Source organism: Saimiri boliviensis, chromosome 13 (genome assembly GCF_048565385.1).
Source record: "Saimiri boliviensis isolate mSaiBol1 chromosome 13, mSaiBol1.pri, whole genome shotgun sequence".
NCBI lineage: Eukaryota > Metazoa > Chordata > Mammalia > Primates > Cebidae > Saimiri > Saimiri boliviensis.
The window spans coordinates 104301070-104323995 of record NC_133461.1 but is presented as its reverse complement, the minus strand read 5'-3'; the positions used below and the strand labels follow the sequence as shown (position 1 = coordinate 104323995).

At 41.5% G+C, this 22926-nt stretch overlaps 1 protein-coding gene across 3 annotated transcripts in view; it reads left to right on the top strand.

Moving 5' to 3' along the window:
* KIF13B (kinesin family member 13B) overlaps nt 1-22926 on the top strand; it is a 246379-nt gene that overhangs the window by 48477 nt on the left and 174976 nt on the right. For 2 of the 3 annotated variants that reach the window (XM_039461134.2, XM_039461133.2), the window contains exons 1-2: nt 2687-2826; nt 21086-21179. In XM_039461134.2, the coding sequence (XP_039317068.2) occupies nt 2772-2826; nt 21086-21179 (149 nt within the window). In that variant the 5' untranslated portion in view covers nt 2687-2771. Of the gene's footprint in view, nt 1-2686; nt 2827-21085; nt 21180-22926 lie in introns of those variants that run through there. The other variant, XM_074384129.1, reaches the window with a different exon arrangement.

The following is a 22926-nucleotide window of genomic DNA, read 5'->3' as shown; positions in this document are numbered from 1 at the left end:
TGTCTCCTACCTGTCAGAGGAACACTTTCCATGGGAAGATAGGGGCATTTCTCGTCTTGGGCTCTCTTTTAAGAATCTTTACTGCAGAAGTCGAAGGAGACAGATTAGTGTGAACAGAAGTCAAAAGGGGAAACAGCTCACAGTCCCCAGGGAGGCTACTGTCATTTTCTTCCAAATATTTTGAGAACATTTTAAACGGTTTTGAGGATTTTGAGAAAGCCCTCACTTCTTCCCTATTCGATTCTTCCCCTCCGTGAGCTCCTTAGGGGCTTTCCTCTCTTTTCAGTTTCAGCTTAAGTATAAATACAATATTCCCATAGAAACAGCATCATGTTCTCTTTTTCTGCCTGCTTTGACTCTGTTTAAAAAGTCAAATTCAAGCTAGCATCAGGACATGCCATTTAAAAATAAAATTTGCCTGGTTATAAAGGAGATATAAAGTGAAGTATGAAACCTTGGGACATTCCGAACCCTTATTTTTTATAACCTGAATGTAGGGAGGTGGTAATGAGGATGTGTGTTGAAGACCAGAGTATCAGCCTTTGGTAAGCAGTCCGGGGCCATTGCAAAGGTGATGTCAACACTAAATAAGAGCAAAAGGACAGGAGGGCAAAACAATTTCAATATAAAATTATACCCAAAATGACTCTTTTTTTTCTTTTTAAAGAGAGTGAAAGTAGATAGTAATTGTTGTGTGTGTTCCTTTTCAAATAATTTACTTGGTGACCTGGTACAATGGCTCACACCTGTAATCCCAGCACTGTAGGAGGATCACTTGAGGCCAGAAGTTCAAGACCAGTGTGGGTAACATAGTGAGACACCATTTCTCCAAAAAATTTAAAAATCAGCTAGGCATGGTGCTGCATGCTTGTAGTCCCAGCTACCTGGGAGTCTAAGGTGGGAGGGTCACTTGAGCCTGGGAGATTGAGGCTGCAGTGAGCCAAAAATGGTGCCCCTGCACTCCAGCCTGGGCACAGAATGAAACCTTGTCTCAAAAAAAAAAAAAAAAAGTATTTGGTAAAATTAAGCAGCTGTCATAGTGTCAAACACTAAGATTTGACACTAATTGACACTAAATTAGGATTACCAATTTAGGTAATCCTAAATTGGTTCTCTTGATATTACTTGTTTACTAAGTCAAAGGACCTGCTGCACTAAACCCACTGCTGTTATAGCTGAGACCTCCTGAAGTGCAGAGGCGGGGCCTCTAGGAAACAAATTCCCCTTTTTAAAAAGAGGGTCCTCTGGGGTAGCATTTTCTATTTTTAACCTTTTTTGAAATTTTGATTAAAAAAACATATAACATGAAAGTTACTATCAGCCAGGCATGGTGGCTCGCACCTGTAATCCCAGCACTTGGGAGGCCAAGGCACGAGGATCACTTGAGGTCAAGAGTTCGAGACCAGCCTGGCCAACATGGTGAAACCCCTGTCTCTACTAAAAATATAAAAAATAGCTGGGCATGATGGTGCACAACTGTAATCCCAGCTACTCTGGAGGCTGAGGCAGGAGAATCACTTGAACCCAGAAGGCAGAGGCTGCAGCAAGCTGAGATCATGCCACTGCACTCCAACCTGGGTGACAGAGCAAGACTCCATCTCAAACAAACAACAAAATAAAAACTTAGCATCTTGGTAGGGTGCAAGGGCTCACACCTGTAATCCTAGTGCTTTGGGAGGCTGAATTGAGCAAGATTACTTGAGGGCAAAAGTTCAAAACCAGCCTGGGCAACGTAGTGAGACTCCATCTCTACCAAAGAATAAAAATTAGCCAGTTGTTGTGGTGTGCCCCTGTAATTCCAGTTAGTTGGGAGGCTGAAGCAGGAAAATCACTTGAGCCCAGGAGGTTGAGGCTGCAGCGAACTATACTCACACCACTGCACTACAGTCTGGGTAAACGAGTGAGACGCTGTCTCTAAAAAAAACCTGTCCACAGCTGAAATCTTCCCAAGCTGAATCTCTGCACCCATTCCATACTAACCTCATTCCTCCTCCTCACAGCCCTCACTAACCTCCAGTCTACCTTCTATCTCTATGAATTTGACTACTGTATGCAGATATATGTAGAACCACATAGTAGTTGTTCTTTTGTGCCTGGCTTATTTCACCTAGCCTATTGTTTTCAAGGTCCATCATCCATGTCACAGCACGTGTCAGAATTTCCCTCCTTTTAAAGATATTTTTAGGCTAGACATGGTTGTTCATGCTCATAATCCCAGCACTTTGGGAGACCGAGGTGGGCGGATCACCTGAGGTCAGGAGTTCAAGATCAGCCTGGTCAACATGACAAAACCCTGTCTCTACTAAAAATGTGAAAATTAGCTGGGCGTGGTGAGGGATATTTGTAATCCCAGCTACTTGGGAAGTTGAGGCATGAGAATCACTTGAATCCAGGATGTGGAGGTTGCAATGAACCAAGATTGTGCCACTGCACTCCAGCCTGGGGGACAGAGCTAGACTACATCTCAAAAAAAAAAAAAAAAAAAAAAAAGGTATTTTTATCTACCTCTAGTTGCTGATCTTAAGTTCCAGCTCAAGACTCGCGCAGGAGCTTTCCCGTCCCACCTCCGGGGCGGCCTCGCCCGCGACGACACTGGGGGACTACAAGTCCCGTCGTGCAGCGGGGCGCGCCGGGAGCTCGCGCCGGCCCCGCCCCTAGCCCGGGCCCCCGCCCCCGGCCCCGCCCTCGGCCCCGTCCCGCCGGGTCTGCCCAGAAGAGTCGCCGGTGGCCGCGGCAGACGGAAGCCGAGGGAGCAACTTGGCGGCGGCAGGATGGGGGACTCCAAAGTGAAAGTGGCGGTGCGGATCCGACCCATGAACCGGCGAGGTGAGAGTCGAGCCCGCCCAGGTCGCCGGGGCGCAGGCGGCAGGTGCCTGGCGCGCCCTTCCCTCGACTGCCTTGGGGGGTCCGGCGACCCCGCCCCTGGAGTCGGCATCCGGGCGCGAGGGGGGTCCGGGAACCCCGAGGCCCGCGCCCGCGCCGGGACGCCCCCTCTCTCTTCTCCCCTCCCTTCCCCCCCCTCGGCCAGCCTGGTTCCCGGCGCCGCCGGCCCCCTTTTGCCGGCCCCGCTGCCCCTTCCGCCTGCGCCCCGCCGCCCCGCCGCTCTTTCGCCCTCTCGTCTCCCCCGGCCCTTCCCGAGGGCGCCCTCGGCCCTCGCGCCCCGCCTCGCCCCGGCCCCTCAGCCCCGCGCCTTCCCGGCCAGCTGTCACCGTCGCCCCCGCGCGCGGGTTGCCAGCCCCTGCAGCCCGCCCCGGGACCCCGCGTCCCGCCCGGGTCGCCCAAGCCTGCACCGCCGTGGCCCGCGGCGGGAAGGAGGGCAGGGGGCCAGGTGGGCGCCTCGCAGCGAGTTCCTTCCACCTGGGCGTCCTGAGATTGGGGTCAGGTGGAGGAGATGCCTTCTTCGTTGTTTTTGGACGGTGGAGAAAGTTTTGGTTTTGCCTGAAGTCTCATTCGTCATCTCTCAACAATAAATAGTTTAAGTGCCAAGATTCTTGTGAAATTGTATCTTTCTGACATTCTCTTAAGTCTGCAGGGAGGGTAGAGAAAGCAGATAAACCGAGTACATTTAAATCATCTGTAGCCCAAGGGAGTGAAGAGAACCCCAGAAGTCATGGGAGGAGGTGGGCTGGGTATTGGCTTTGTTACTCAAAGCAGCGTGACTGGGCAAGTTGCTTTAAATGAAATAATGTCTTTGAAAACGCTTTCTATACAAGGTCGTATCACTGGGGTCGCTTACTGTCCCAGGAGATGACTTTGCCATTGATTAGACTTCGAACTAATTATCATTTAAGTACCAGAAACAACTAAGAAGTTGTAACTTCTTAGCAAAATCAAGTGTTGTTTAATTTTTATAGAGAAATTATAGTTGTTTTCCTTTTCTCTGCTGTCTCTTGTATATTTTGAGAGGGACAGATCAACCAGCTGACATTAAGTGTTGGTTTGTCCTAGGGGAAGTTGGTTTCTCGCTTGGAGTTATCTCATCTATGGGAATTGGTTTGTCCTGTTCTTGCTAGGGCCGATTAAGGCGGTCAGGTGAGTTTTTTCCCTAAGAACTTAATTACTTTAAGTTCTCAACTAGTGCAAGATTGAGTCCTGCTTTGCTTCACTAATCTCGTGCTCTGACAACACGAAGTAAACGTCGATGCAGTTCTGAACATTTTCAGAAGCATGAGTTTTGAAACATTCAGGCAGCTGTATTCCAGTTCACTCAAGGTTACCATCACAATAATTTAAAGAAAAAAAGCCAAATGAAACATAACTTATCTGTCAGTTGATTCTGAAAGGATGGCTTCAGCACATTCTTAAAATTTCCTTTTCACAAGAAACTTGGAAATGTCAGTGCTAAAAAGAGGCGGCTAAACAACCACACAAAAGTCATCTCAGCTATTTAGAGCCCTTCTTTCCCTCTCCCTTTCCCCATTGGTTTCACTTTTTCAGGGGAGTTCTTAACCTTTATACTTACAAATTGCCGTTGATAAGCTTGTAATAATCATCAGAGTTTAGAGGAATGTAAAGAATAATCGTTTTAGCTGTGGAATGGACGTGAGCTGATCCTTGGGTTGAACTCCTTTTAAAATTGAGGTTTACTCATAGATTTCATTACCCTATATAGAGAAGTGGATTATTTGGGGTAAAGTACCTCCTGGGTTCATTTAGTGCCCACTCTTAGCCTTGTATTTTCTAACATACATGTGGACTTCTTTTTTCAGTGATTACCACACATAAATTTGCTCTTTACCATTTTTGTTGTGAAGTAGTTGTTAGCATAAATAAAGGTTATTATGGAATACAGTGTGGTGGAATTCTATACAGTGATTTTAAAAAATTGGTATCTAGGTGGGGAGTGGTGACTGATGCCTGTAATTCCAGCACTTTGGGAGGCTGAGGCGGGCAGATGGCCTGAGGTCAGGAGTTCAAGACCAGCCTGACCAACATGGAGAAACCATGTCTCTACTAAAAATAATGAAATTAGCCAGGTATGGTGGTGCCTGCCTGTAATCCTGGCTACTCACAAGGCTGAAGCAAGAGAATCGCTTGAACCCAGGAGGTGGAGGTTGCAATGAGCTGAGATCACGTCATTGCACTCCTGTCTGGGCAACAGGAGCCAAACTCAGTCTCCAAAAAAAAAAAAAAAAAAAAAAAAATCAGTATCTAAAGTTTGTATGAAAAGACTAAAACAAAACCGTATTCCTTTCCAGTAATTTCTTTTTTCCCATATGATATGTAGGAATCTTTCCACCTTTCCAGTAATTTTGAAAAGAATCTTATTACTTTGAATTACTTAGAAGTTATTCTAAAAAAACTAATGTATTAAGTACTTGTGTATAATTGGGGCAAATAGTAAAACTGGAGTCCTAATGCTTTCTATCATCCTGTATATGTGCAGAAAGCAACCTTATAAATCACTGTCCACAGATGAGGACGGGGATGAGAATGGGTTACTGTGATGATGTAGTTGTGCTGTGTAGACTCTTAATGTTTGGAATCACATTAGCTGTATTCTGAGGAAAGTCCGAAAATTTCCAGACAACTCTGGTGTATTAAGTTCTCATGTAATTCAGTGTCTGATTGTGCTTAGGTGTTTGGAGTTTTAAGGTGGTTGGCTGATTTATTTATTTATTTATTTATTTATTTATTTTCTTTTTTTTTTTGAGATGGAGTTTTGCTCTTGTTACCCAGGCTGGAGTGCAATGGAGCGATCTCGGCTCACCGCAACCTCCGCCTCCTGGGTTCAGGCAATTCTCCTGCGTCAGCCTCCCGAGTAGCTGGGATTACAGGCATGTGCCACCATGCCCAGCTAATTTTTTGTATTTTTAGGAGAGACGGGGTTTCACCATGTTGACCAGGATGGTCTTGATCTCTTGAGCTCGTGATCCACCCGCCTCGGCCTCCCAAAGTGCTGGGATTACAGGCTTGAGCCACTGCGCGCCCGGCCGGCTGATTTATTATTTAACATTTATCCTGGAAGTGAGAGTGTTTCAATCTTTTTGCTAAACTGTATGTAAGTTTGGGAAACTTAGTTTTTTGAAGGCTAAGCAGCTAAACTGTATGTAAGTTTGGGAAACTTAGTTTTTTGAAGGCTAAGCATTAGGCCCTAATTGAATAACAGGAAGAGTTGTAATGCCTAATTTGTCAAGAATATTTTTCTAGTCATACATTTATTCTAACATTACCCTAACAAAGCAAAAAGAAAAAGTTCTCATACTTTATCCTCACAGCTTTTCGTTTCCATGCCAATTTGTGCTCACACGTGTATGTAATTTTACATAATTTTAATATTGCAACCTTTGTTTTGGCTTCCTCTCAGCTGCAGAGCTAAACAGCTAGAGAAAAAGGGGTAAACTTTGATCGCAAGCTCCGGCAGTTCTATTTGCAGATGTTGTTTGTTTTCTAATGTTGTTGTTCAGACTGTACAGCTCAAAAGGTATGTGTCCATGTACTGCACAGAACACCCATTCATACATTACTAACCTGTCTAATCATTAAAGGAGCTGAAAGTTTTGTAGCCATTATTGGTGGGATTAGTTAGATCAGCAACATTGTATTTTCCAGGAATTTAATGTTTTCTAACTTTAGGTGGTTTAAAAAAATGTTCACTAGGTAAGCAAACATTTATCGAGTGCCTGCCAGGTATCTAGCTTCTATTAGATAGGATGGGATCTTAATGCCTTTCCTCAAGGGATTTCCTGTGTTTAAATCTGGGTAAGATTGACTACCAAAATAAGTAAATATCTATAAAAGGTGTTTGGAATACCTTTGTTATCTACCTAGCCCAAGGGGGTAGAACCAGGAAGCGAAAGAAATGAAGATAGAAACAGTGTCAGGTGTTAGGGAGAATAGATGAGAAAGTTATTTCAGGAGTTATTTCAAATGAGTTTATGTTGCATTTTACAATACCTGATGTGGTCAGAGATGCAGAATAGAGCCAGTGCCTTGGTAATCATGATTTAGTATCTCAATGGAGGGACTGTTACACAGCCATTAAAATGATGCTAGTCAAAACCATTTAACAAGGAAGATGATTTTCTTTGTTAGTGGAAAAAGCAGAATGTAAAGCTGTATAACCGGTGGAATCCATTATGACTATTGCTATGTAAACACATACACAGGAATGGGCAAGAGCTAGAAAGAATCATGAAAAAGTGAAATTGATTGTTCTTGTTAGGGAACTCAGTTTCCTAAAGCACGCTTTCGGGTTCACGCTCATGAGGAAATGACTGTTACGGGCGTGAAAAGAAAATGACTGTGAAGAGATTAGATTAAAAGGTAAACAGCAGTAGCAGGCTGCTAGTTATTAAGTGCCAGGAGAAGGACAGGGAAGTAAGGGAATCATGAGGAGTTTATATTTCACTGAGGAGGGTGAACTTTGGTTGGACTTCCAGGGAGGAAGCTTATGATGTGAACACGGGTGAGGGGAGGTCATGGATTCTTCAAGGAGGAAGTATGGCCTGAGAGTAAGGACACAGAGATGAGAATGAGCGAAGCAGGTTTAGGCAGCAGAGAGGAGATCTGCCTGCCAGAAAGGAGATTGTGTGAGGGTAGCTAGAGAACGATGGCAGGGGGAAGGTCAGGTGGATTGCAGGAAGCCCTGAATGGAGCTAGGCCAGAAGTCTGGGCCTAGGTTGGCTGGTCCACGCACTCTGTTTTGCTTCTTAGGACTTTGTGTGCGTCTGGGACACAAACACAACGGAGAAAGATTGCTAGATCTCAAAGCAAGATTGCCTCAGTAGATAACTGATTTCCTGCCATAGCTGGGCAGGATTTAAAAGCGCTTGGCGAAAATGAAGCCGTCCGAGTGGGAAGCATAAGGAAGTGGGTCAGAATTAAGCAGCTGCGAATCAGAAGGCAAAGGGAAAACCCAGCAAGTTTGAGGAAGCTTAGAAGATGCTGGTAGTCAGTGAAGACATAGGTGCCTCTTAGGAAAAGAAGGGACAGGAGAAGGTAGCTTTGACCCCCCCGGGGTCGTTGGTGATTCTTCAGTCTTCTCAGTTCACTGACAGATGCAGAGCTAGGGATGAGTGTGGATGAAAATTTCTGGCAGTATTTGGTAAAACAGAAGATCCTTGTTTTGCCAGCATCTGCTTGATATGCTAATGATGAATGGGACGCACATCCATTACAACATTGTTTTGTTTCTGCTTCTGCTGTCAACTCAGTGACTGAAATTGGGATATTAGCACATAGGGCCAGATGCTTTTTGAGAAGAAAGTACACTCTTATATTGTTTTTTCCAAATCTCCTTTTTTTTTTTTTTTTTTTTTTTTTTTTTTTTTTGTGGCAGGGGACAAGGTCTCCCTCTGTTGCACAGGCTGGAGTACAGTGGCACGATCAGCACACACTGCATCCTCAGCCTCCAGAGCTCCAGTGATGCTTCTGCAGCAGCCTGCTGTGGAGTTGCTGCACAGGTGTGCACCACCATTTCTGGCTAATTTAATTGCTTTTTGGAGAGATGGGGTCTCACTTTGTTGCCCTGGCTGGCCAGACTCCTTTCAAGAAATATACATTTATAATATAAAATACAACATTATTTAATTGGCATTGGCTTTTACTCTCTCACCTCCATAAAACAGTAACTGTAACTTTTCCACTTCTTAAGTGCTGAAAGTGGAAGAAACCACTGACATAACTATTAGTTAAGGAGATGGATTGAAGTGCTGAGTGAGTGGAAATGGATGTATTGATCTCTAGCCTTGCTCATCATGTTTCCCTTGTGTTTGACTGTTTGACAGAGCATGTTCTAAAAAAAAAAAAAAAAAAAAAAAAGCTTGGCCAAGCTGAGCAGTGTGATCTGTGACCTGGGAAGTGTGTGAAGCTAACGGGTCCACTCCACACAAGTCCATGACTTAACTGTATGGGGGAATTTTGCTCCCAGGAGCTATAGGTATCTTTAGAAAGTGGTATCTGTTAGTCATTCATTTCAACAGTGTTGATTGAAGAAAAAGAAAATAGCTAGCTGCTTTCTGAGAGCTTTCTGTTGGAGAGCTGTGGAGTTCAGTCCTTTTTAGTGCATTATCTTACTTTATCCTTCACACCAGACTTTGAATAGTAATTGTAGGCTGGGTGTGATGCCTCACGCCTGTAATCTCAACACTTTAGAAGGCCGGGGCGGGTGGATCCCTTGAGACCAGGAGTTTGAGAACAGAATGGCCAACCTGGTGAAACCCTGTGTCTTCTAAAAATACAAAAGCTAGCCACACGTGGTGGTGGGCACCTGTAATCCCAGCTACTTGGGAGACTGATGCAGGAGAATCGCTTCAACCTGGAAGGTGGAGGTTGCAGTGAGCCAAGATTGTGCCACTGTACTCCAGCCTGGGCAACAGAGTGAAACTGTCTCAAAAAAACAAAAACCAAAAAAGGTAGTAATTGTAACATTTCTATATAACAGAACCTCAGAGAGGTTAACTAACATTCCCAGAATTGCAAAACCCACCTGTGCTTTTGCTACAATATTGGACATGATGATCTTTAAGGGGATCTTGCAATCCTGAGATTATCTCATTTTTCAAAGATGTGCAGGATACACTAGAAGCATAAGTCTTGATCTTCCACCAAAGGAGCTCCCAGTCTCGATAATAGGAGATGCACATGTGAGTTCGTTAGAAGAACATGTGTACACAGGACACTGATGGCAGGGAATCATGAATTAAAGAAATGGGGGTGGGATTTGAGAACAGCACAGAAGACAGCCCAGCAGGTCCCTTGGCTCCAAGTCCCACTGGGGTGACGTGGGGGAGTCCAGACGGGTGCTGCACGTGCAGTGGGTTTGTGTCAGCATCTGAGGACTACTGAGCTTTGGGAGTCCCCCTGCAGAGTCTTATTTAGATGACTAGGTGAATGCTGGTGTCATGAACTGAATCAGAAGGACAGGAGAGAAGGTTTTAGGGTGGACATGTGGGAAATGGTGAGTTCCAGTTTTGGACAGTCAACAGCGTGTTGTCAGTGTTTACATACTATGTACTGTGTCTGCAACTACGAATGAGATGGAGTGTGTGCTTGGAAGCATCTTAGCACACTTGAGTTTTAGGTGTCTGAAGTGCAGCCTGGTGGATGGATCCAGAAGGCCATAGTGAATAAGTCAGAAACGAAGAGACTGGACATAGGTGTAGATTTGGGAGTCATTACTGTAGGTAGAAGATCGAGCACCTCAGGTGTGTCTGTGACAGAGGAGGTCACAGAGGCCAAGAAGAGCGACCTCAGGAGAATCAGGTGAAAGCCATGTTATGGACTCCTAGGGGGGAAGAATGTGTCAAAAGAGTGAAAGGTCAGCAATCACATATCACAAGATCATCTACGTGATGAACGCAGAATTGTGAACAGTGGATTTGGTATTATGATGATCAGTGTTAATTTCAGGATAATTTCACTGAAATGAATGAATTAGGATTGGGCATTGGCAGTGGGCTGAGGAGTGAGCGGGTGTGCCATTGTGGAGGCAGCCAGCCTCAAGAACATTCCTCTTCCAGAAGCTCCAGGAACGGGGCCGGTTAAGAGTGGTACCTAGAGGGGTAGGTAGCTAGGACCACAACCTTTTTTTTTTTTTTTTTTTTTTAATTCTAGGAGATATTTGAACGTTGTATAAATAGAGCCAATAGAGAGGAGTTTTTGAAATACTGGAGGAAGAGAATAATTATAGAACGGGAAAGCCCTGGAATTTCAAGCTTAATTTTCTTGATGGGATAGAATGTGGGGTTATGCAAGTAAGAGGAATTGGGTGAGCAGGGGTCTTCTGAGTAGTGAATGTGTAAGAATGTGGTTGAAGGACCCTAACTGTATTTTCTATCTATTGAGGGTAGTGGGGTCATCCATTATGAGTTTTTTCTTCTTGTTTTTTTTTTTTTTTTTTTTAGATATAAGTCACATCCCAAAAGTGTACCATTCAGTGAATTTCAGTTTAATAACAAACTTGTGCAGCCATCGTTACTATCCAATTCCAGAGCATTTTCATCACCCCACAGAGAAACCTTGTACCTGTTAGCCACTCTCCATTTCCCACTCCCCAGCCCTTGGCAACCACTAATCTACTTCCTGTCACTATGGATTTGCTTATTCTGGACATTTAATACATGGAATCCTGTATTATGTGAACTTTGGTATCTGGGTTCTTACACTTGGTATAACGTATTCAGGGCTCATCTGTGTTGTGTCATGAATCAGTACTTTATTGTTTTGATAGCTGAACAACATTCCGTCATACAGATATACTGTGTTTTGTATTCATCAATTGATGGGCATTTGGCTTGTTTCCAATTTTTGGCTATTAGGAATGATGCAGCTTTGAACATTTGTGTACAAGCTTTTGTATAGACATGTGTTTTCATTTTCTCAGGTATGCATCTATATAGGAGTGGAATTTCTGGGTCATATAGTAACTGTAACTTTTGAGGAACTTTTCCAAAACATCTGAACTAATTTACATTCCCATAGAAACGCATGAAGGTTGCACTTTCTCCATATCCTCACCAACACTTGTTCTTGTCTCTCTCTCTGAGTATTGCTATCCTAGTGGGTATGAGGTGATACCTGATTGTGGTTTAGATTTGCATTTCTCTGGTGGATAATGTTGAGCATCTTTTCCTGTGCATGTTGGCCATTTTCATATGCATACCAGGCATCTGGTATAGCTTTAGAGAGATCTCTATGCACATCTTTCCATTATTTCAAAAACTGGGTTTCTTGTCTTTTTATTACTGAGTTGTTAGACTTCTTCGTATATTCTGGGTAACATTCTGTTGTCATATAGATGATTTGCAAATATTTTCTTGATTTTCTCGGTTGCCTTTTCACTCCCTTGTGTCCTTTGATGCATGCAAGTTTTAAATTTTGATGAAGTCCGGTTTATTTTTAGTTGTTGCTTGTGATTTTGCTGTGATTTCTGAGAAACCATTATCTAATGTTATGCGGATTTTCATTTGTTTTCTTCTAAGAGTTTGATAGGTTTAGCTCTTATATTGAAGTCTTTGATCCAGTTGGAGTTTTGGATGTTGTGTGAGGTAGGGATCCAACTTCATGCTTTTGCTGTGGCTATCCCGTTGTCCCAGCACGATTTGATGAAAAGACCATTCTTTCTCCATTAGATTGTCTTGGTACCCTTGTCAAAATCAATTCACCATAACTGTGATAGTATGTTTCTAGACTCTGAATTCCATTCCAACAATTTATGTATGTCTTTCCTTATGTAAGTACCATACTGTCCTGATTACTTTGGCTTTGCAGTAAGTTTTGAAAGTTGGGAGTCAAGTCCTCTGACTTTTTATTTTTTAAGATTGTTTGGCTATTCTAGTTCTGCCTTAGGAGTTTTGTTTTGTTTTGTTTGACAGTCTTGTTCTTGTCACCCAGGCTGGAGTGCAGTGTTGTAATCTTGGCTTACTGCAGCCTCCACCTCCTGGGTTCAAGAGACTGTCCCACCTCCGCCTCCTGAGTAGCTGGGATTACAGGCATCTGCCACCACACCTGGCTAATTTTGTATTTTTAGTAGAGATGGATTTCACCATGTTGGCCAGGTGCCTTGTGAGTTTTTAAAATACCTGTTTCTTAGTCCTCTGAGGTTGTCTGGTTTCTTTTTTAAACTGTTTATTTATTTATTTAGAGATGGGAGTCTCATTCTGTTGCCCAAACTGAAGTCCAGTGGTGCGATCATAGCTCACTACAGCCTTGAACTCCTGGGCTCAGGCTGTCTTCTTACCTCAGCCTCCCAAAGTGCTAGGATTACTACTGCACTGATTTGTTTCTTGCCGATTCATTTCTTGAGTATGAACTTTTTTTTTTTTTTGGATGGAGTCTTGCTCTGTTGCCCAGGCTAGAGTGCAGTGGTGCGATCTCAGCCCACTGCAACCTCCGCCTCCTGGGTTCAAGCCATTCTCCTGCCTCAGTCTCCCATGTAACTGGGATTACAGTCACCTGCAACTGTACCCAGCCGAATTTATATTTTTAGTAGAGACAGGGTTTCACCATCTTGGCTAGGCTGGTCTCGAACTCCTGACCTTGTGATCTGCCTGCCTCAGCCTCCCAAAGTACTGAGGTTACAGGTGTGAGGCACTGTGCCCGGCCAAGTATGTACATTTTATGTTTTTGGTCACATAGGATTATTTTATATGTGTTTAGGTATAGGGTCTTGCTCTGTTGCCCATGCTGGAGTACAGTAGCACAATCATAGCTCATCACAGCCTCTAACTCCTGGGCTCAGATGATCTTTCCATCTCAGCCTCCTGAGAAGCTGGGCTACAGATGCATGCCATTATATCTCGATATTTTGTTTGTTTGTTTTAGGGACAGTGTCTTGCTGTGTTGCTTACACTAGTTTTTAATTCTTGGCCTCAAGTGATCCTCCTGCTTCAGACTCCCAAGTAGCTGGGGGATTATTTTAATTATTTCCACACTAGGACATCTCCTCTCCTAACCTGGCATCTCATTCTTTCTTCAGCCATGTTAGAGTTCAGTTGTATTTTAATCTTTTATTTATTGAATATATTTTCATGTTTACTAGTAACAATATAAAAGTAGTGATTAGGATAGTTTACATATCTCTTTTTAGCAAACGAAAGATTTTCAGTTTACTTTTTACTTGTACGGTATCACGTAATTTTTTTTCTCAAGGTCAGCAGATCTCAATATAAAAGGGGATCCCAAGTAACTTATAACTGCAACAAAGTAGCAGAAGTAATGTTTCCTGCTATGCCATTAAATATTACATTCCAATTGGGAAAGCAAGTCCTTCCTACATAAATATCATTGGCAAATATTTTATTTATGAACATGAGTAGACGTGGAACAGTATTGGGTATGTGACCCTAATTGGTTGAAAATAGGATCATAAATATCATGCAAAGTTTGCAGTTGAATAAGTAAGTCTTACAAATAATTTATTATCAACCTTTATAAAATGAATCCAAGTGAATTTAAGAGTAAGCTATAGTTAGGTATTTAGGAACACGACTGGTAGGTAAAGGGAGGTACGCCTGTGTTTCTGGATAGTAGATTTGGTTTGGAAATTATTAATACTTTTCTGGAGAGTTAGAAAAGCAGGTTACTAAGTAGGTAACTCAGAATTATTTTGTTCAGACTGAGAATGATGCGTTTCCCCAGATGGAACGTGAGTTATGTAAAGGGAGTCTCCCAGGCCCTGCCCATATTTTACTCTGATGTCATTGGGGTGCGAGCCATAGCTGATGTGTACATCGAAGAAAGACTTGTTTTAAATTATTGTTCACTTTTACAAGGTGACTAATATGCTGGCTGAGTAAACTGAGTTGTCAACTGTTGATATTTTAATATTCCTTGTGGGGAATTTGCTCTGGAAAAGAATCTTGTTTGGGAAATAATAAGGGATCCTTAATGTTGGTGGAATAAATTAATTTCTTCCTTTCTTTGCTTCCTCCCCTTCCTTCCTTGCCCACCTCCCTTCTCTTTCTTTTCCCCTTTCCCTCCCCTCCCTTCTCCTCCCTTCTCTTTTTCCTTTTCCTTTTCTTTTTTTCTTTCCTTTCCTGGCTCATGGGTATGTCAAAGCATTCGTGGTTCTGAATTCTGTAAAGCTTCATTAGTCATGAAATAAATTTACAGTACTACTTTAAGATCACTGTGGTTTTTAATTGCTTTTTAGACATAGTACTAATTAAACTATAATCTTGTTATTTTAGACTTCACTATGAACTGGTGTTCATGTGTTACTTATAAGGAGTATTGAGTTCTGTATTTTTTATTGTGAAATACAATATACTGTTTACTATTTTAGCCTTTTTAGTGCACAGTTCAGTAGCATTGAGTACATTTCACATTGTTGTATCACCATCACCACCATCTAGTTACAGAACTTTTTTCATCTTGTAAAACTGAAACTCCATCTCCATTAATTAACAACTCCCCTTTCCTGTTTTCCCCCAGCCCCTGGTGACTCTAATTCCACATTGTGTCTCTGAATTTGACTACTCTAGGTACCGCATGTAAGTGGAATCATAGTCCTTTTGTGACTTGCTTATTTCACTTAGCATGATGTCGGTGTCTTCAAGGTTTATTCATGTTATGGTAGGTCAGAATTTCCTTCCTTTTTAAGGCTGACTGCTTTGCCACTGTATGTATATACATTTTGTTTATTTGTTGATTTGTTGATGGGTGCTTGAGTTGCTTCTACATTTTAGCTATTGTAATAATGCTGCTGTGAACATGGGTACACTTGAGTGCTGTTTTTACAAAGGCAGTGCATAGCGGCTAGGCTCTTTTTAGTTGAGTAGTATTCTAAACCAAGAGAAAGGTGTTTATCTTTTGGATTTTTGGTAGGTGTTTGTTTTTTGGTAGGTAGTTTGTTTTTCCAGACTAAATTTAAGGCCTAAATTTGTAACTGCTATTTAGTCACTGCTTTGCATTCTTTTTTTTTTTTTTTTTTTTTTTTTTTTATTACCCCGGACAGGGACTCCCTCTGTCACCCAGGCTGGAGTGTAGTGTCATGATCTTGGCTCACTGCAACCTCTGCCTCTTGGGTTCAAGTGATTCTCTTGTCTCAGCCTCCCAGGTAGCAGGGGTTACAGGCATCCACTACCACGCCTAGCTAATTATTGTATTTTTTTGTAGGGACATGGTTTCACCACGTTGCCTATGCCACTACTTTGCTTTCTAAGCACTTTATCAGCAAGAAGTTTTCAGTGGCGAATGTGTCATATTTAAAATCTGTAGTAATACAGTTTAATTCAACCGACTAGTAGCATTTGATGGTACACTAGCTATAGCATTTTATATTAAAATGTATTTCATATTAAAATGCTTTTCATATATCTGACCCTTAAACTTGCTTCAAATCTCACTGCATTTATTTGTTTGGGTGTGTGTCCTAGATGTTCTGCTTGTATACGTATTCTCAACAGTCCTTTGAAAAGCCTTCTCTTACTAGCCTACAATCAGCAGGGTTGGAGTGGGAATTTTATTTGACAAAAAAGGTTGAGTGAAATAGTGAAGATAGTTGTTTACATATTAAAGGCCATCTTTGATGGGTGTTAGACCTAAGGGACGTTTGTAAGTTGCTGTCTCTAGGATAAGATGAGTTTAGGTTTGCTGTATTAGTTATTAAATAATTTTTTTGTATTATATTGGATTTTCGAGGGGTTGGTTACTTAATCAAACCCTTGAATTCTTCCAAGTTGTTTGTTTTATCTGATGACATGCATGGTAGGGGATGGCAGAGGGAGAAGCAGTTAAGAGGAGAGGAAGGAAATGTGAGTACTGAAGGGCAGTATTTGGCTTCCTTCTAATTCAAGATAATTTGAAATGAAGGAACTGCACTGTTGTGGGGGAAATGTTTGATTAAGCAGCCATTTTTTTCAGGCCTGCATTCTAGATGTATTCTGTATGAGAACTACACTTGTAGTTCTTCTGCACAGACCAAATGTTCTTGCAACAAACTAATGACTAACTTTGTGGTGGGTGGTGAGTCACAGTAGATTTCCCGGGAGTTGATAATGTGCTTGTGTGTGATATAGATTTGACCATGAGGAGCCAGCCGATACAATTACGGTCTGATTTCATTAAGCAGTGGTTTTAAGAAACTGTCTTGGACCTCCGGGCCTAAGGAAGTGAAGAGGTTGCATGTTTGAAAAGTTGTTGCAGTGTGGCTTAGACTTTCTTGTAGCATTTCCGTGATAGTCTAGAGTGGATTCAAACACAAAACATTAGAAATAGATTTTAATGCTAGTTGACCACGACAGAACAGATTTGTCTTTTTTGTGTTATATAGCTCTAACATTTTGCTTTTGATTCTCTTTGCTATTTGCTTGAAAAATGTGTTGGTTAAAAGAAAGACCAATAGCTACTTAGTAATTCTTGATTGCATATTTGAGAATAAATGTAAAATAACTGATGTGAGAAAAGTTAAGTTTTGGCCAGCACAGGGCAGGAAGTTTTTGTTTTGTTTCGCTTTTTTGCGTTTGGCTTAATTATATGAGTTCAACTGAAAAAAACAATAACCTTTCTTGACAGTGGCAACACTCAAGTTATAATGAATATGACATTGACATTTGGTCAAGGTTCTTTAGGAAATACAGAATAACTCTGACATGGTATTTTTCCTTCCTTTAGAGCTTTTTTTTTTTTTTCCTTAAAGACAGAATCTCACTCTGTCACCCAGGCTGGAGTGTGGTGGCGTTGTCTTTGCTCACTGCAACCTCTGCCTCCTGGGTTCACGTGATTCTTCTGCCTCAGCCTCCCGAGTAGCTGGGACTACAGGCCTGTGCCACCAAGCCTGGCTAATTTTTTTGTATTTTTAGTAGAGATGGAGTTTCTCCATGTTGGCCAAGCTGGTCCTAAACTTCTGACCTCAAGTGATCTACCCGTCTTGGCCTCCCAAAGTGATGGGATTACAGGGGTGAGCCACCGTGCCCAGAAGAGCGTATCTTTTTATAGTGGAGATAAGACAAACAGAAACAGCTTCATACTTTGGGTCAGAAAAATGTAAGAATAGAAACATATGAGAACATAAACAAGCCATGGCCTGTACTTTTAAAAAACAGCTGTATGTAGACAGAATTCACTCCCCATACAAGTCAACCAATTCAGTGTTTTCAGTATGCTCACAGTATACAGCCATGAGCACAATCAATTTCAGAACATTTTCATCACCCTTGAAAGAAAACTGTACCTGTTAGCAGTCACTCCTTGGCCTTAGACCACACTAATTTATTTTGTCTCTATAGATATCCCTATTCTAGATATTTCAAATAAGTGTGGAATCATACAATGTATGTTTTTTGATGACTGGCTTTTTACACTTAGTGTTAGCTTCATTCACTGTATTGCTTGTATCAGTTTTTGATATAGTTTGGCTGTGTCTCTGCCCAAATCCCATCTCGAATTACAGCTCCAATAATTCCCTTGTGTTGTGGGAGGGACCCAGTGGGAGATGATTGAGTCATGGGGTCAGTTTCTCCCATACTGTTCTCATGGTAGTAAATAAATCTCACAAGATCTGCTGGTTTTATAAGGGGAAACCCCTTTCACTTGACTCTCCCTCTTTTCTCTGCCATGTGAGGTGTGCCTTTTGCCTTCTGTCACGATTGTGAGGCCTCTCCAGCCACGTGGAACTGTGAGTCCATTAAACCTCTTTCTTTTGTAAATTGCCAGTCTCTGGTATGTCTTTACTGCATTGTGAAAATGGATTGATACAGTTTTTCATTCCTTTTTATTGCTCAGTAGTCTTCTGCACTAGGAATATATCACATTTACCCATTTGTCAGTTGATGAACGTTTGGGTTTTGTCCACTTTTTGACTGTAACGAGTATCCAAATAATGGTGTTGTGAACATTTGTGTACAAGTTTTGTGTTCTCTGGGATACGTATCTAGGAGTGAAATTGCTGGGTCAGATGGTAACTGTTTAACTTTTTGAGGAGCTGCTGGACTGTTTTCTGAAGTGACTGCACCATTTTACATTCTCACCAGTAATGTGTGAGGGTTCTAATTACTCCACATCCTTGCCAACCCTTGTGATGATCTGTCTTTTTGATAATAATTATGCCAGTGGGTGCGAGGTGGTATTTCATTGTGGTTTTGATTTGCGTTCCAATGTTGAAGGATACGGAACATCTTTTCTTGTGCTCATTGGCCATTTTTGTATCTGTTTTGGAAAGATATATATTCACTTCCTTTGCCTATTTAAAAATTTGATTGTCTTTTTTTTTTTTTTTTTAAGACAGGGTTTTACTCTGTGACCTAGGCTGGAGTGCAGGGTGCCATCACAGCTCACTGCAGCCTTGACCTCTCTGCCCAAGCCATCCTCCCTCCTCAGTCTCCTGAATAGCTGGGACCACGGGCTCTACCCCCCATGCCTGGTTATTAATTTTTTTTTTTTTTTTTTTTTTTTTTTTTGTAGAGACAGGGTCTCTGTGTTGCCTAGATTGGTCTCAAACTCCTGTGCTGAAGCAATCTTCCCAACTTGGCCTCTCAGAGTGTTGGGATTACATATGTGAGCCATTGCACCTCGCCTATTTGTGTTTTTATTACTGAGTTGTAAGGGTTCTTTATATATTGTGATATAAGTTCCTTATTCGGTATATGATTTGCAAATACTTTTTTGATTCTCTTTTCCACTGTTGATGGTGTCCTCTGAAGCACACAAGTTTTTAATTAAAAATTTTTTGTTGTTGTTTTTAGAGACAGGATCTTTTTTACCCAGGCTGTAGTACAGTGGTATAATCATAGCTCATTGCAACTTTGAACTCCTGGGCTCAAAGAATCCTCCTACCTGAGCCTCCTCAGTAGTTGGAAGTATAGGCATGTACCACCATATCTGGCTAATTTTTTTGTTTTGTTTGTATTTAGAGGTGGGGATCTCACTGTTTCCTAGGCTGGTCTTGAATTCCTAGACTTAAGTGATCCTCCCATCTCAGCCTCCCAAAGTTCTGGGATTACAGGCATGAGCCACCATGTCTGGCCCCAGACTTTTTAATTTTGATGAGGTCCAGTTCATTTTGTTGTTGTGTGTTTTGGGTGTTCATTTCCTAACCCAAAGCCATATGGATATATACTTCTGTATTCTTCTAATAACTTTATGGTTTTAGTTGTTATATTTAGCTCTTTGATCTGTTTGGAGTTTTGAATGTGGTGTAAGGTAGGGATCCAACTTCATTCTTCTGCATGTGGTTATCCAGTGTCTCACTACCATTCGTTGAAAAGACAATTCTTTCTCCAGTGGGTTGTCTTGGCACCCTTTTCAAAATCAATTAACCATAAATGTGACAGTATATATTTCTGAACTCTGAATTCTATTCTGTTGATTTATATATGTCTTTCCGTATGTAAGTACCACACTGTCTTGATTACTGTGGCTTTGTAGTAGGTTTTGAAATTGGAGAGTTATGCCCCCTTTTTCAAGATTTTCATCTATTCCGAATCTTTTGCATTTCGATAGGGATTGTAAGACCTTGTTTTGTTGATTTTTGTAAAAAAGCTAGTTGAGATTTTGATAGGGTTGCCTTGAATCTTGTGGATCTATTTGTGGAGTATTGTCATCTTAACAGTATTTTCTTTCAGTTCATGAACATGCAGTATCTTCTGGTTTATTTAAGTCTTCAATTTTTTAAACAAGTTTTTTTTTTTTTAACTGATATATCATAGTTGTACGTATTTTGGGGGTACATGTGAGACTATTCATTCTTTTTTTCTATTCTTTTTCTTTTTTTGGAGACAAGGTTTCGCTTATCTCCCAGGCTGGAGTGCAGTGGCATGATCTGAGCTCACTGCAACCTGTGCCTCCTGGCTTCAAGTGATTCTCCCACCTCAGCCTCCTGAGTAGCTGGCATTAGAGGCCCCCACCACCACTCCCAGCTGATTTTTGTATTTTTAGTAGAAACTGGGTTTCACCATGTTGGCCAGGCTGGTCTGGATCTCCTGAGCTCAAATGATCCATCCACCTCTGCCTCTCATAGTGCTGGGATTACAGGTGTGAGGCACTGCACCTGGCCACATGTGATGTTTTGGTACATGTATACAGTGTGTAAAATGATTAAATCAGGTTAATTGGGATATACCTTAGAAGTCTTTAATTTCTTTCAACAATGTTTCAGAATTTTCATTGTACAAGTCTTGGATTTCTTTTACATTTATTCCTAAGTATTTTGATACTCTTTATTATTATATTTTGATATTCATTATAAATGAAATTGTTTACTTAATTTCATTTTCAGATTCTTCATTGCTGGTATATAGCAGCACAACTGATTTTTGTATATTATTCTTATATTCTGCATAACTTGTTTATTTTCAGATTTTTAGTGGATTCCTTAGGATTTTCTCTGTTTTAGGATTTACTTCTTCCTTTCCAGTCTGGATGCCCTGACTAGAACTTCTAGTACAGTAGTGAGGAGAAATTGGGTAGCAGACACCCTTGTCTCACTCGTGATAAAGGGTGGGAAACCACCCAGCCCTTCGCTGTTAAGTGTGATGTTAGCTGTGGGTTTTTCTTGGTGCTCCTTATCAAGTGGAGGAAGTTCTTTTTTGTTTTATTCTTATCTCATTGAATGTTTGCATTATGAAAGAGTATTGAAATTTTGTCAAATGCCTTTTCTGAAATACTTTTTTAAATGACTCTTTTTCTTGTTTTTTGTCTGCAGAGATTGACTTGCATACCAAATGTGTGGTGGATGTGGATGCAAACAAGGTTATTCTTAATCCTGTAAATACGAATCTTTCTAAAGGAGATGCCCGGTAAGTTAAGCAATGGTGTTGTGCTCAGTGGATGTTTAAGTAACTGTAAGCAACTGTGGCTGCTGAATTAAGTTGCACTGAACAGATACCAAATGCCTACCCTGTAGAGACATATTGCTGTCTTCTGCAATCCTGTACTCAAGGTGAAGAGATGGAAGTCTATAATATGGGAAGCCAAGGTGCCTGAATGAGTATTAGAGGCAGTAATTGTATTAGAAGCACGGAGAGGGGAGGAGAGTGAGTGTTAAGTTGAGAAGCAATTGAGGAAGGCTTCTTGAAGGAGATGCAGCTGGCAAGAGGATTAGGTAGGATGTTAATTGGTTCTTTAGCATGAGTTTCAGCTTTTACTGCTGCCAGTTCAAATGCTGTCTATCAAAGCACCCATTTTAAGTGCTATCTTCATGAAGGTGTGCCTGCAGCCCTCAGTGATTTCTTTGCTTAAATACCTGTCATCTATAATCTGTGCTACCTAATTTAATGATTATAGATTGTTTTGGATTGTTTGTTCCAGCTGTACAGTGGATTTTAATGTCTTTGGGGAAAGAGACCCTGTCAGGGGCTGAGGATGAATATTTGAGCATCAGTTCTAGATGTGGATGGTAGTACAAACAAAATGAAGGGGAAGAACATGAAATTGGGGCAGGAAAAGATTATTTTTGGTTTTCTTGGTAAATGGAGGACAGTAAATGAGCTGGGATCAGATTACAGAAGACCTGGAGACCAGATGAGGAAGTTTGGCCTGTATTTTTGTCAGGAAGAGTTTATTGTTGACAGTTTTTGAGTAATATGATTGAGGATCAAGGTGGATTAGGAAAAGTTAATTGATTGGCAATGTAGAAAATGGGTCAGAGTGGGGATAGGCTGACTTTTGTGGAGACCAGCTGTATCAGAAATGTTTCTGTACTGGCCCTGAAAGTAGAGAGACAGGTGAAAGACATCTGACTTCGGGCTTTGTGCAAAGTAGACACTTCGTAAATCTTTCTAGAAACTGTGCCATATTTGGCACTCTGCAGATGTTCTTTTGAGTTGAGTCTAATTGAGTTGAAAAGAGCACTGGATTTGGAGTGAGGAAGTCTGAAATCAAATCCTTCATAATGTTATCGTAGCAAATTTTTAATTTTTTTGAACCTGTCTTATGTATCTCACAAAGGTTTTTTTTCCAAAGATCAAATTAGTTAGTGATTTTCAAAAGATCTTGCAAAGTATTTTGTATATGGGGAGGTTGTTATTGATGTAGAGACACATACAGCAAAATATACAGCTTGATGAATTTTCACAGTGAACCATGCTCCTTATGTAAGTGGCATCCAGATAAGAAACAGAATGTTACTAGCATGTCACAAGACTACATCACGAGAAGTAGTTTTTTTTTCTTTTCTTTTCTTTTTTCTTTTTGAGGCAGAGTCTTACTCTTGCCCAGGCTGTAGTGCAGGGGTGCCGTCTTGGCTCAGCAACCTCCACCTCCCGGGCTCAAGTGATTCTCATGCCTCAGCCTCCCACGTAGCTGGGATTACAGGCATGCACTACCATGCCCAGCTAATTTTTGTATTTTTAGTAGAGACAGGGTTTCACCATGTTGGCCAAGCTGGTCTAGAACTGCTGATCTCAAATGATCTGCCTGCTTTGGCATCCCAAAATGCTGGGATTACAGGTGTGAATCACTGTACCTGGCCAGAAATAGTTTTTCTTTTAATTTAATATCAAGGTAAAAAGAGGAAACAGAAATTTGGAATATAGCAGTACAGTG